General features: G+C 49.6%; 1 protein-coding gene across 1 annotated transcript in view; it reads left to right on the forward strand.

Moving 5' to 3' along the window:
• The window catches only part of mybpc3 (myosin binding protein C3), a 61,873-nt gene extending 47,616 nt beyond the window's left edge, over positions 1–14,257 (forward strand). Inside the window, exons 25-31 of the mRNA XM_033038449.1 lie at positions 1,246–1,441; positions 3,554–3,693; positions 5,401–5,560; positions 9,100–9,236; positions 9,799–9,985; positions 13,532–13,564; positions 13,789–14,257. Coding sequence (XP_032894340.1) covers positions 1,246–1,441; positions 3,554–3,693; positions 5,401–5,560; positions 9,100–9,236; positions 9,799–9,985; positions 13,532–13,539 — 828 coding nt within the window. The 3' untranslated portion in view covers positions 13,540–13,564; positions 13,789–14,257. The remainder of the gene's footprint in view (positions 1–1,245; positions 1,442–3,553; positions 3,694–5,400; positions 5,561–9,099; positions 9,237–9,798; positions 9,986–13,531; positions 13,565–13,788) is intronic.
• The last annotated feature ends 251 nt before the right edge of the window (positions 14,258–14,508 follow it).

Raw genomic sequence — 14,508 nt, forward strand, 5'->3', positions numbered from 1 at the left:
GTCAGTCTGACGAAGAGTCTGGCCCAAAACATCACCTATCCACATTCTCCAGAGATGCTGCCTGACCCGCTGAGTTACTTCAGTACTTTGTCTTTTTTTTGTAAACCAGCATCTACAGTTCCTTGTGCCTACAGTGACAATTCACTAAATTGGTTTCTGGGATGGCAAATGTGCAGTGTGAGAAATGGAATACTCTGGAATTGTATTCATGAGGTTTTAGAAGCTGGAGAGAAGGTCTCCTTAAAATGTATAAGATTGTTAAAAGGCTGAACTGGGTAAAATGCAAAGAGGATGTTTCCACTGACTGAGGAACATAGAAGCAAGAGGCAGAGTTTGAGAGAAAGCTGCAGGTGTTGGGGAAATTCTTTGACTCGGAGTGATGAAGGTTTGGAATTTTCAGCCTAGAGGAGTGCAAAGGCTCTAGACTTAAAGATTGATGGATGTCTAAATATTGAAGGAATCTAGGAATCTATGGTGATTGCGCTAGAAATTGGTGTTGAGGTTGGAGATCAACATGTAATCCTGATGAGTGATGGTGCAGGTTCAGATTGAGTGGATCTCTCCTAAAGCCAGAGGATGTGGAAAGTATGTATCCGGTGGTATTGGATCCTGTTGGTATGCAGCTATGTTTCTATACTGCTCGTCCGCTTCTGCCTCTCTCTCTGCAGACTCAGTGAGTTTCCATGGCTGAAGATAGACCCACAAAGCTCGATTAAGCCCCTGTCCCACTTAGGAAACCTGAACGGAAACCTCTGGAGACTTTGCGCCCCACCCAAGGTTTCCGTGCGGTTCCCGGAGGTTTTTGTCAGTCTCCCTACCTGCTTCCACTACCTGCAACCTCCGGCAACCACCTGCAACCTCCGGGAACCGCACAGAAACCTTGGGTGGGGCGCAAAGTCTCCAGAGGTTTCCGTTCAGGTTTCCTAAGTGGGACAGGGGCATAACTCAGCGGGACAGGCAGCATTTCTGGAGAGAAGGAATGGGTGGCGTTTCGGGTCGGGACCCTTCTTAAGGAAGGGACATGACCCAAAATGTCACCCATTCCTTCTTGAAGAAGGGTCTAGACCGGAAACATCACCCATTCCCTCTCTCCAGAGATGTTGCCTGTCCTGCAGAGTTACTTCAACATTTTGTGTCTACCTTTAGTGTAAACCCGCATTTGCAGTTCCATCCTATGTCATTTTCATGGCCCCCTGGTTTACAGACTGGAATTTGAAGCTCTAACAATGACTTGTCTACTTGCAGGGCAAGCCCAGGCCAAAGGTCACGTGGCTGAAGGATGAGCAGCCTCTGGACTCCCAGACCATCAGCCTCCGCAACAGCGACAGCGACACTGTCCTGTTTGTCCGCATGGCTCAGCGCCAACACTCGGGCACCTACCAGCTGGAGGTACAGATCGAAAACTCCCAGGACAGAGCCAGCATCCAGATCCAGGTCATAGGTACGTGAGTACTGATGCTCCTTCCACTGATCGTTTCCCTTCAAACACCAGGACCAGTAGCCAGCCCGTGACTGTCTGACCTCTCTCCTTATTCCAGGGCACCAGCCTTCCACTCACTACCCCTTACAAATGGAGCAAATGGTCTCCTTTTCTGCGCCACGCAACTTTACCTCTTGCTCTGTCCTCTCCACGACCCATGTACATGGAACCCATATTCAACAGCAATTTGTGACAGATGTCAAACGTGGACATCTAGTCCAGCACACGCTGCAGCCAGGCTTCACCTTACTATGTGATATCTGACAGTAATCATCTTCAGGCAATCCCCTCCGGTCCTAGACTCTCCGACCATGGCTCCCTATCTTTCCATCGACCTACACTCCATGGAATGCCATCCCTGCTTTGCATAACCTCGTCTTGTTATTCTACCCCTGGGGCCCAGCGTCAATTCAGAAATCCACACCAGGCTTTGTCAAGGTCCATCTGTCCACCCTGAGGGACGTAGGTGCTCCAGGTGTGTACTCACCAGGGCAGTGCAGAGCCCAGTACATATCAGTCTGGATGGAAAGGGCAAACTTCCATCAGCTGTTTTGATCATTTCCTCCAGCTGTTTTCAGTGGGTTGGCATACACACAATGGGCCGAATGGCCTGCTTTCTGTGTCATACATTTCCAAAATATTTTCTTTGACTCTCCGTAATCCATGCACATGGAACTCTTGTCCCTTAACTTTCCCAGTTTCCCAGTGTCTATATCCTGCAGAAGGATCTCTGTTGTAAATCACAACCAGATGTTCCTCGGCACTTCCTGGGATTTTCTGGGGGCAAGGATGCCTAGGTCTAGGTGGAGATCTCAGTGTCCCGGGAGATGTCCCTACCATGGGGAGAGCAGTTTTCATCCTGCAGTGTAAGAGGGGCGATCTCTACCTTTCGAGCTTCCTCAGCCTTGACTACAAGATCTTTCCCCAGCCCTGTCCACCTGGCTGAGCTCTTTGCTGGCTCTAGTGATGCACCCTGACCAACCCTTATAGCCCAAGCCAGTCTATTCACAACAACATCCAGCTGATCCTGGGCCTAATCCAACGTTCTCAAAGGGCTGTGTAGGAAGGAACTACAAATGCTGGTCTACACTGAAGATAGACAAAATGTTGAAGTAACTCAGTGGGACAGGCAGCATCACTGGAGAGAAGGAATGGGTGACATTTTGGGTCGAGACCCTTCTTCAGACTGAGTCAGGGGAGAGGGAAACTGGAGATATGGATGGGTACAAAGAAAATGTAAGGTGTGAAAATGACAGATCAAAGCAGACGATGATGAAGGAAGTGTAGAATGGTTCACCGTTGGTTGAGGGGAAAGTGACAATGAGGCATACAAACAGTGAAATTAATCAGGAGGACAGTGAAACTAGGGTGTGGAGGGATGGACAGAGAAGGAAAGCAAGGGTTACTTGTAGTTAGATCAATCAAAACTCATACCTGGGTTGTAAACTGGCTGGTGTGTCGGTTGCCTTACCTCTCTTGAACAGGAGAAGGTGCTCATCAGGATGGAACGCAAATGTCTTTATGGGATTTTGTGCACATTAAGACTGGCTGCATTTCCTGGCTTGGATCCGGCTTTTGTACACTGCTCCAGGGTGCATGGTGAAAATGGATAGGCACTTGATGTCATCCCTTGGCTTTGGGATAGGAGAGCATCAGAAGTACATCTGCATGGGGCCGTTCCTGCATCTTTGGAAGGAGGAGGATAATGGGTCCGGGTCTGTGTGGACCAAGCATGGAAGTCAGCCTCTCAGCTTGACAACATGCTCATAGATCCCATTAATCCACGGAAGATGTCCCATTGGGTTTTTTTTGGCCACATGGGTGAATTCTCCCCAAGTGGGAGAATTGCTCTGGACTCCTGCTGGGGCTGCAATCCTTGCCAGGGGCGGGATCCTTGCCAGGGGTGATGAGCCTGTTCAAATGTAGCACCGTGCCTCTCCTCCATCTGGGAATCTATCCCTGCTTTTGCTGCAAACATCCAGAAGAAGCTGGTGTCAAGAGGAAACACTGTGGTTCCGAGTCTCAGCAGCCCCTTGCATTTGCAACCTCCCTTCTCTGCTGTTCTCTCCCCAGATAAGCCAGGACCCCCTGTGAACGTCAAGGTGGTCGAGGTGTGGGGGTTGAATGTTGCACTAGTCTGGCAACCTCCCAGTGACAGCGGCAACAGTGAAGTCACTGGCTACACCATTCAGAAGGCGGACAAGAAGACAATGGTACGTATGTATGCTGGTGAACAAGGGGGCACGTAAGTGTTTGGGCTGTGAAGCAGCAGAGTCCGCCCCTTGCTCTGGGACTCCTCTCCTCAGGCAAGGCTCGATCTGAGTTAAAGGCGCTCCGATTAAAGGCAGATTGGCCTTACTCTGGGGCTCCCGTCAAGGAATAGATAGAATGACCAGAAGAGCGAGAATAGGACAGAAGAATGAGCAGAAAGGAAGGAGGGACAAAGAGGGGGACAGAGAGAGAGACAGGAAAGGGGTGAGAGGAGGAGAGAGTGTGGATAAAGAGATAAAGGTAAAGAGTGAGAGAGAAAGAGGAAAGGAGTGTTTGAAAAGAGTGAACCGAGAAGAAAGGAGGATAAGAATAAAAGTATAAAGTATCCTTTATTGTCATTCAAACTTTTGGTTGAACGAAATTACATGCCTTGCAGTCATGACAGAGAATAAAATAACAGAACACACAATGAACACAGTTTACCATCCACCACAGTGAGTCTACCAGGCACCTCCTCACTGTGATGGAAGGCAAGAGTCTTGAAGTCCTTGTCTCTTCCTTCCTTGTTCTCCCTCTGCGTTGAGGCGATCCAGGCTTTCGATGTTGGGTGATGGTAAGTCCCGCGGCGGAATCCGAGCTCCGCGAACGGGCCGGTTCAAACTCCGCGGCCCGGGGCGGACAAAGCTGCCACCCTCCAGTCCAATGGACGAAGCTGTTGTTGCGGGAGCTCCCGAGAATCGGTCGCCAACCTGGGACCTGCGAGCTCCCGACGTTGCCGTCCAAAGCCTCCGAGTCTCCGAAGTCGGCCAACTTCGCGATGGTGAGTCCTGGCTCTACCTCCGGAGCCTCGAGGTCGGCCCCAGTCGGAGGCCGCCAGCTCCGTGATTAGGCCTCAGCGGAGACGGAGACGAAGATACAACAAAGAAGAGGTCGCATCCCCCCCGAAGGAAGAGACTAAAACAAGTTTCCCCCGCCCCCCACACATACACAACTAAAAATAAACTAAAACATATGTCCAACAAGACAAATGAAAAAGACAGACGGACTGCAGGCGAGCCGCAGCTGCTTGGGCAGCGCCGCCACTTCCGGAACGAGGGGGAGGAAAGGATGAAGCGTGAGAGAGAGAGAGAGAATTGAGCACACTAGCCACGAGCATTTATCTACCTGAGTCACTGTTCTTGCTGGAGCTCAGCAGATCAGGCAGCAACAGATTGAGTCTTGATCCAAAACATCGTCTGTCCACTAAGCCCCCACAGATGCTGCCTGACCTGCAGAGTTCTGGCTGTATCACTATGACTGATAGCTTGAGGCAGCCTTGCAGGGCACGGCTCAGGGGGAAGGAAGGGACCCAGGTGCAGTAGAGCAGTGTACTATAGTCCAATATGATCTCTGCTGTAAAATCTGCAGAAAGCCCATTGTGAATAAATAAGATGTTATCAGTATTGTGCAGAGCTGGTGCAGGGAGACACTGAGTGGAAGATATGGCTTTAACCTTTACCCTGCACGGAAACGTCTCTGTTGCTGGTTTTGCAAAGAGTTAAATATGGAAATCTCCTTTATAAGTTTCTCTTTCTCTGCCTTTGTCACCTCCCTCTCCCTGTCTGTTTCTCTGTTGCCCTTTGTCTCCTCTGCCTGTCCCTTGAACTGCCTCCCACCCTCCTCCCTTCTCCCTCAACCTCACTCCTGCGTCGATGTCCGCCACGCTCCAGGAATGGTTCACAGTCCACGAGCACTATCGTCGACTGCAGTGCTCGGTGTCAGAGCTGGTCGTGGGGAACGAGTACTTCTTCAGGGTTTACACTGAGAATCTGTGTGGCCTGAGTGAGGATGCCGGCATGTGCCCAAAGAGCGTGTACATCCAGAAGCCAGGTAACCCACTGAGCCTCAACAAATGCATCCCTCCACCAACAACACTTCCACTCAGTCATGGGCTCCATCACCTGGAGAACTCAGCACGGCTTGTAGTCATAGAAACGGGCCTTATAGTTTCCAAATGCCGGGCTCCCTTTATCCCCATCCCACTTAACTGCATTAATTTGGTTTAGTTTAGAGATACAGCGTGGAAACAGGATCTTCGGCCTACTGAGTCTGTGCCGGACAGTGATCACCCCATACATTAACACTATCCTACACACACTAGGGGGGGGGGGGGTTGCTGGAGATCCCGCAGAGAACCCAATCAGTGAGAAGGTACAAAGTCTGTACTGACAGCATTCGTAGTCAGGATCAAACCCGGGTCTCTGGAGCTGTAAGGCAGCAGCTCTACCACTGCGCCACCGAACCACCCCATTTAGTTCATAGTCTTCCCTGCCTTAGTGATTCGTGCTTGTGCAGCTGATTCTTGGATGTCGTGAGTGTCTCTCCTTCCACCATCACCCCAGGCAGTGTGTTCCAGATTCCAACCACTGGGTAGAGAATCCCCCTGCGGATCCCGCCAAACCTCTTATCTCTTGGCTTAAACGTATGCTTTCTTATCTTAATCACCTCATATATGGGGAAAAAAGGTTCTTAATATCGACCTGACTGATCCTCTTCCAAAGGTTATAGACATCTATCAGTTCATGCCTAAGCCTCTTACACTACAGGGAAACTAAACCCAAGCCTGTCTGATCCAAGCAACATGCTGGCGAATCTCCTTTGCACCCTCTGCAGGGCATTCACATACTTCCTATAGTGTGATGAACAGACTACACATTGCTCCAGCTGTGGCCCAACCAGTGTTTTCTAAAGTTGTACCAAAGCTCCCTACTCATAAATTCTGTGAGCCAATGTTAATGAAGTCCAGCATGCCACAAGCCTTCTTTATTACTGGATCCATCTGCGCCAACAATTCTAGTGATATATGATGTACTCCAAGGCCCTGCCGTTTATATTGTATGCCCTTTATCATTATTTTACCTTCCAAAATGCATCACATTGGACTTTTAGGAATAAATTCCTGTCAATGCTCTGCCCAAATTTTCATGCGATCTATATCCTGCTCTTGCCTTAGACAATCTTCCTCAATGTGTACAACTCCACCAATGTCCATGTCATCTACAAATGTACTAATCTACTCCTGGATTCACATCACAAGTTGCTAATATACACCACAAACAACAGGAATCCCAGTATCAATCCTTGTCGTACAGCACTGGCCATAGGATAGGCATCAGCTCACTTCACCACCCTCTGTGACCCATCATCAGGACAGATTTGGATACTATTTACTAGGCTCCAGGGGCTCTGACCTTTTATACCAGCCAAACAGGCGGGACCTTGTCAAAGGCCTTACTAAAGACCCTTTGCCCTCCTAATATTCTTTTTAAGTGTTCTCCTGACACTCTGCACTCCTCGAGGGTGTCTCCTGTTTTCAGTTCTCTATGTGTAGGAAGGAACTACAGATGCTTGTTTAAACCGAAGATAGACACAAAAAGCTGGAGTAACTCAGCGGGACAGGCAGCATCTCTGGAGAAAGGGAATACGTTTCGGGTCGATACCCTTCTTCAGAGTTCTCTATACCCGTCATATGCTTCATTTTCTTTCTTCATCAAAACCTCTAAATCCTTTGTCACAGAGGGCTCCCCAGTCTCACCATCTGTGCCTTTCACCCTTAGGAGAACACATGGACCTTGAACCCACCACAACCTTTTAAAAAAATAACCACTTGTTGATGTTCGATATACAAACCGCGGCTCCTAGTCTATTTTTGTTACATCCTCCATGATGTAATTTGAAAGTTGCCTTCCCCCCCAGTTTAGGACCATATTTTCCAGACCATCTTTATCCCTTTCCACAACCACCTTGAAACTTAAAGAATTATGATACTATCCCCAAAATGGTCCCCACTGACATTTTCACCAATTGCCCATTCACATTTCCCCAAATTTGGTCCAATACAACCTTCTCTTCATGAGGACTATCTACAGATTGTCTCAAAAGATTCCCCTGATCGCCCCCTCCCAATAAAGCAATACTAAGGAGGTTAGAATCCTCCACCACTATAACCATTTTAATCTTACACCTCGCAGTGATTTCTCTATCTGCTCCTCGATCTCCCATTGACTATTTTTAGCTTGTAGTGTAGCGTTTCTCTTTTCTTATTTCTAAGTTGTGCAGAAAAGCTTTCCAGGATATTCCCCCTGGATTCTACCATGTCATCCTCCCTAACCATCAATGTGATGCCCCCCTCCTCTTTTACCCCCTCTTTATCTCCCTGAAATCTCTCTACCCCAAGACATTGAGCTACTTTTCCTTTCAACCATTTTTGCGATTTATATTGAATGCTCATGTGCAGATCAATGCTCCAAGCTAATCAGATGCCTTGCATTAAAATGAATGCTGTTCAGCCGACCAGCCCTTATTCCATCCCAATCACAGAGCTGTTCAAGAAGGAACTGCAGATGCTGGAAGATTGAAGGTACACAAAAATGCTGGAGAAACTCAGCGGGTGCAGCAGCATCTATGGAGCGAAGGAAATAGGTGACGTTTCGGGCCGAAACCCTTCTTCAGACTGATGGGGGGTGGGGGGGAGAAGGAAGGAAAAAGGGAGGAGGAGGAGCCCGAGGGCGGGGGGATGGCACTCCATTGCCAGAGTGAGCAACACCGGAAATTGGAGGAACAGCACCTCATATTCCGCCTGGGTTGCTTGCGTCCGGATGGCATGAACATTGAATTCTCCCAATTTTGCTAGCCCTTGCTGTCTCCTCCCCTTCCTTAACCCTCGAGCTGTCTCCTCCCATCCCCCCGCCCTCGGGCTCCTCCTCCTCCCTTTTTCCTTCCTTCTCCCCCCCACCCCCCATCAGTCTGAAGAAGGGTTTCGGCCCGAAACGTCACCTATTATCCTTCGCTCCATAGATGCTGCTGCACCCGCTGAGTTTCTCCAGCATTTTTGTGTACCTCCAATCACAGAGCTGTTATGGTGTGTATATAATTTTAAAAATGCAGATGCTGGAAGCCCGAAACAAAAACAGAAAATGCAAGAAATACGCAGCAGGTCAGGCAGGGTGTGTGGACAGAAGGCCGATGGAATGTATCTGGTCAATAGCCCTTCTTCAGATTGTACTGACATTGTACAGTTGGGGCCAGAGTCATTGTTCAGCGAGGTTAGAGGAAGGGCTGGATAAGGGACCTGAACCCAACAATCAGGCACAGTTCATCCCATCTTTATGTTACTGCCAATATAAATTCCCATCTCAACAATTATAATGGGGATCGCCGTGCAAATGTAATACTGTTTCTTCGTGTCTCTGGTTGGAATAATGAAGATTGCCCCAGCAGTGATATGTAATGCAGTAATCCAGTTTCCTGCTTCTCTCCTCGCCTTCCCTTATGCCTGGGTTTGGGTTTTGCAGGTTATTGAGCTGCGGTTTGGTGGGGGGAATCTCTGTGAGACTCTAACTGCACCTCTTCCTTGCTTTCTTCTGCAGGAACTGAATACAAGCCACCCAGCTACAGGCAGCACGACTTCAACGAAGCGCCCAAGTTCACCCGCTCCCTGGTGAATCGCTCTGTGATCTGTGGGTACAATGCCACCCTGAGCTGTGCCCTGCGAGGGAGCCCCAAGGTACTTGACCACCCGGGCAAACAGTGCTACGCCCGACCCACCACAACACTGCAGTTAACATGGCCAGTGTACCAAACTCTCTCTCTCACTCACACTTCCCATATGACCCTCTCGCTTTCTCTTTCTCTCCTTCCCTCTCTCCACCTCTTTCCCTTCCTCTCTTTTTCTCTCTCCCTCTCCTGTTTTCTCCTTCTCATTTTTCTTTCCTATTTCCTACTTATTCATTTTTTCATTCTCCCTTCCTCTCTCATTCTCTCCCTCTCCTTCCCACTCGCTTTTTTCCCCTTTCCTTTCTTTTCCCCTCCCTCTCACTCCTTTCCTCCTTCGTGCATGTTTTCCTGTCCCTCTCTCTCTTTCCATTACCCTCTCTATCTCTCCCTCTTTCTTGCTTTCTTCCTGTCCAGCCCTCTTGCTACTTTCCCTCTCTCTCTCTTCCTCTATCCCTCTCATCACGTTTCCCCATCGCCTCCCTCTCCATGTTGCATGCTTTCCCCTGCTCCGTCTCTCGGTTCCCCCTCATAGTCATTGCTCTCCTCTCTTGCCCTGTCTGCTGCGGCCCCAGCCCAAGGTGATGTGGTACAAGAACCAGATGGATCTGTCGACTGACGCCCGCTTCAGGATGTTCAGCAACCACGGGGTGCTGACACTGGAGATTCGGAAGCCCTGTGCCTTTGACGCTGGGACCTACAGCTGCCGAGCCGCCAACACCCTGGGTGAGGCCGAGAGTGAGTGCAAGCTGGAGGTCCGAGGTAAGGACACACTCACTGGCACGGCAGGGCTCCAGAGCAAGGTGCAGTCTGCCTGAAAGGGGAGAGAAGAACCGTGTTCACGCTCACAATGTCCCCCAGTGCTGCCCACTGTAATAGCTGAGTCTCCCGTTGCGAGTTGACACAAGAGGTACCCCGAGTTAAAACTCGTGGTAATAACGTACGATTAACGTACGGAACTCGTGGACGCAACTTAGAGACTCGTTGCGCTAACGGCAGGTACTCGTGAAACTTGTCAACTCTTGCAAAAAATCAAACATGTTTAAAATTTTCCACGAGTCAATTTTACTCTTGTGGTTAAGAATTGAAACATTTTAACTCGTTGTAAGAACGTAGTGGCCCGTGCGTTTACCTTAGTGTATCGTGAGTCTACCGTGGGAACTCTTTAACTTAGCGGGCAGGCAGCAGCAGATTGTCGCTCCCTTCAGTTTCCCAGCGACAATCACCTGCCATAACGCGAGAGAGCTCATGCACTGTTGTAGGTCTCCTTTGCACGTCGGTGTTTCTGTCTTTCTCCACTCATTGTTGGCCCTATCTGTCACCGCCCCCACCTACACCCCTCTGCTCCCCGGCCATGTGTGTGACCCCTTCCCTCCCCTCTCCAACTCACGCCTGGGCACCAAAGCTTTTCACTCTCTTCACGTCGGCGATGCCAGCAGGACGGTGCCAGTCGCCCCGGGTCAGTCGCTCCCTTCAGTTTCCCAGGGGGTCGGGACGGGACTGCATATGGGAGGGAAAGGTGGGGGGGGGGGGAGGATGGGTGGGTTAGGTGAGCAGGAGAGTGGGGTTGTTTGCAGTTGCAGAGGGAGGGGGAAAGGGCGGTACAGTTCCCAGTCTCAGCTCCTGTCCAGGGGGTGGCCGGAGACGTCAGGACCAACGGGACACCGACCCCCAGGCCCACCAGGCCCACTGCAAGCACGGAGAACCCAGAGACCCACAGCCAACAGCAACTCCAGCCCAGCCCCGCTCCAACTCCAGAGGAACTCGCTCCCCGATGGGCCGCTACGGCGACAAGTGGCAGTTCACCCACAGCCCGAGCTGCGCCCCCTCATCTCGGGCTGTGGGCGAACTGCCACACTTGTCTCCCGCACGAAGATCATCCCGCAGAGAATGATCCCAGCCTAACCCAAGAGCCATGTCACTCCAGACAGATTAATGACGCCCCCCCCCCCCCCACCCCACCCCCCCCAACCTCTCTCCACCTCAACTCACGCCTGGGCACCAAAGCAGCTCAGGAGGCGAACCCTGAGCTCCGTCTCACAACAATCTGATGTGCACATCCGTCTCCCCGCAGATTTAATCTCCCGTCTCCCCGCAGTGTGTAGACATGGCAGTAAATTCAATTAAAACATATCAAACCTGTGTGTTTCAAACAAATCATAAGTATAACTGCTCTGGCACTGGATGGCGCGCATTTTCCCTTTGTAGGTCACATCAATAGATGCGGCCGCGCTGAATTCTATCTTTAAAACAAAGCCACAGGATGGAGAGGTCTTCTTTAACACTGTTGCTTATTAAAACAAACCTTCAATCAGGATTGGCTCAAGAGTAACTCGGGAGACGAACTTGGAACATCGCAGAAATGACAAGTAAACGGCAAACTTGTCATACCCGTGGGAACTCGGTTAAACTCTTGATCATACACTTGGAATCTCGTACACAACCACGAGTCTTTCACTCGGGGTACCTCTTGTGTCAACTCGCAACGTGAGACTCAGCTTTAACACGGTTATCAGGTCAATTACTTTGTGTACAGTCAGCTCACACTGTGAGCTGCGCAGCCCTGCTGGGCACTGTTGGCTGAGCATCACAGAGTGGTCAGGGTACAGGGCAGGCCCCCTCGCACTGTCTCAATGGTGGGAGACCACCTGCATCTGGAGGAGACAGTTCCTCAGCACTGACCCACTGACATGTGGCGTTCCCCCATTACTGCCCCTCCCACAGTGTGGCATACCCTTGTCATTGCCCCTCCCACAGGAGGGCATACCCTCGTCATTGCCCCCCCACCCCTCTTACCATGCAGCACTCTCTCAGTACTGCCCCTCTGTCAGTGCAGCACGACCTCAATGTTGCAGAATGTGTCGGGCTGGGCCAGACTCAGGTGCCTGGTGGTTTGAACCCCAGATCTTTATCTCAGTCAGTCATACAGGAAGTGGAGAGTAGTGACAATGTTATTGAATGGCAGTCAGCTGGAGAGGCTGAAGCCCCTTTATGTGAAGTCGCACGTGTGTGTCCACTTGATCCTGTACTGCCACCCAGTTCAACGATTTATGAATCTGTCTCCCACCAGTCCCCATCTTCCTTGTTCTCCAAGGTTTTCAACATTTCCCCAATCCTCTGAATTAAAATCATTCCTTTCTCAGTCTTAAAAACATTCAGTGACCATGTCCTTAGTTCGAACCAGAGAACACAGTTCTCAAAATTTACCGTCTTCGAATCGCAAATTGTTGAAAGTACTTCTCATTGCTCTGAACTCCTTTCATTGCCGGCCCATCCTCCCCAATCCCTCCTCATCAGATAACCCGCTACTGCGACGATTCTATTGAAAGGACCTTCACCTCATGCCTTCAAACTGGTACATTATGCCACCTACAAGGGCTTTTATTTTGTGTCATCTGTTCCGTTATAAATGGGTGAATTTCACAGTGGCGCAGCGGTTACAGCTGTTGCCTTTCAGTGTCAGAGACCCGGGTTTGATCCTAATCTCGGCTGCTTTCTGTTTGGAGTTTGGGATCGCTGTGGTCTAATTACGGAAATGTGTGGCTGAAGGATGCCCAAAGCTGACAACTTGAGGACATTAGGCATTGGGGGCAACGAGGAAACAAAGCATTTATATTTTGGTATGATAACCAAATGATAGTCATAATATTGGGCTCAATAGGAAATTAAAAGTGCAGGGGCTAAACATAAATTATACAGAGCTTTAATCTACATGTGGACTGGAAAGTCACATTATCTGTGATAAGGTGGGGCATGAAGTGTGTAGGAAGAAAATGCAGATGCTGGTTTACACCGAAGATAGACACTAAATGCTGGAGTAACTCTGCAGAATAGGGAGCATCTCTGGATGGAAGGAATGGGTGACGTTTCAGGTCGAGACCCTTCTATGAATGTTTCCAACGTCCCCAGACCAAAGAGTGGAGGAACCCAGTGGGGAAAAGGTTATTTCAGATCTTGCTTTGTGGAATGAGAAAGGGTTGATGGACAGTGTAGGGAGGAGGAGTGATCATGACGTGATAGAAAGTTGCACTGAGTTTGAATATATGATAGAGTACATGTGCGAACCAGGACAAGAAGCTGAGAAAGGAAGGGAAGATAAAAGGTGAGTACCCTGACAGTGTAAGAGCAAAGACTAGAGAAGGGAAATGTAGGCCCCTTGCAATGGAATTTATAATGAGGAATAAGGAAGAAATGTCTTCATGGAGGAAATAACAACAATAGTAAAATAATCTGAATCTCCCTCTCGCTCCAGTTGTCCACATTCTGAATGCCAATCACTAACCAGTGCCCTGTTCTGTCTTCCCACAGGGATGTAGAATCCTCGTCGGTGCTTTGCCAGAGGTAAGAGTCAGTGGAATGAGGGAACGTCTGGAGAGGGAGTGAGAGAGGGGTAAGGTGGGCCTGGGCAGTTTGAAAGGGGACAGTGAAGAAGCCAGATAATCACCTTGAGTTCTCAGTAACAATTCAGGGGGAAGGCTGGAAGTTGTTGGCAAATGGGGATGCAATTGAAACGGACTGTAATTCCGGCCGCTAAGGCTGTCCACTGATTCTGTTTCTGTTCGTAGCCGCAGAGTGGAGCGAGGTGGCGAGGTCCGAAGAGCTGAAGACCAGCGTCACACTGAGCCTTAGTCCAGGGCTCAGGTTGCCTGACCAGTGTTGAGTTGGTTCTTCTCACCTCTAGTTTAGTCACGGAGACTTTGTGGACATATGTGTGTTTTCTGTCATCCACTTCAATGTTCGACCCCCCCGGAATGGTGATACTGGCCCAGCTCTGCTGCTTCTGATCACTTGTATCACATTTTATTCTGATGTGCACATGAACGTGTGTTTGTAATTGGTGGGAGGTGAGGGGAGAACATGTTCTTGCTGCGGAGACTGTAGTGATTGTAGCATGATTTGGCTGTGGGAGGAACACTGTGTCAGAGCAGCTCTCCTTTGTTCAGAGTTGTGTGTTACATTAGGAGTCCGATTGTGATGTACTGGACACCTCTGCACACAGAAATAAACCCTTCCACCACTTGATTTACTGAAAAACACAGCTCACTTTCTGTTACAACTTGCCGTTACTTTTCTATGACTCTCTTCAATCAAGGAATGTTTTAATTAGAAGCTTCTCTGAGTAGGCAGTCTACAAGACCGGTTTGGAGGGATATGGGCCAAACACAGGCAGGTGGGACTAGTGTAGCTGGGACATGTTGGCTGGTGTGGGCCAAGTTGGGCTGAAGGGCCTGTTTCCATGCTGTATCACTCTATGACTACTGGTAATCGACAAAGAAGGGAGGTTT

This window comes from Amblyraja radiata, chromosome 20, assembly GCF_010909765.2.
Source record: "Amblyraja radiata isolate CabotCenter1 chromosome 20, sAmbRad1.1.pri, whole genome shotgun sequence".
NCBI classification, from domain to species: Eukaryota; Metazoa; Chordata; class Chondrichthyes; order Rajiformes; family Rajidae; genus Amblyraja; species Amblyraja radiata.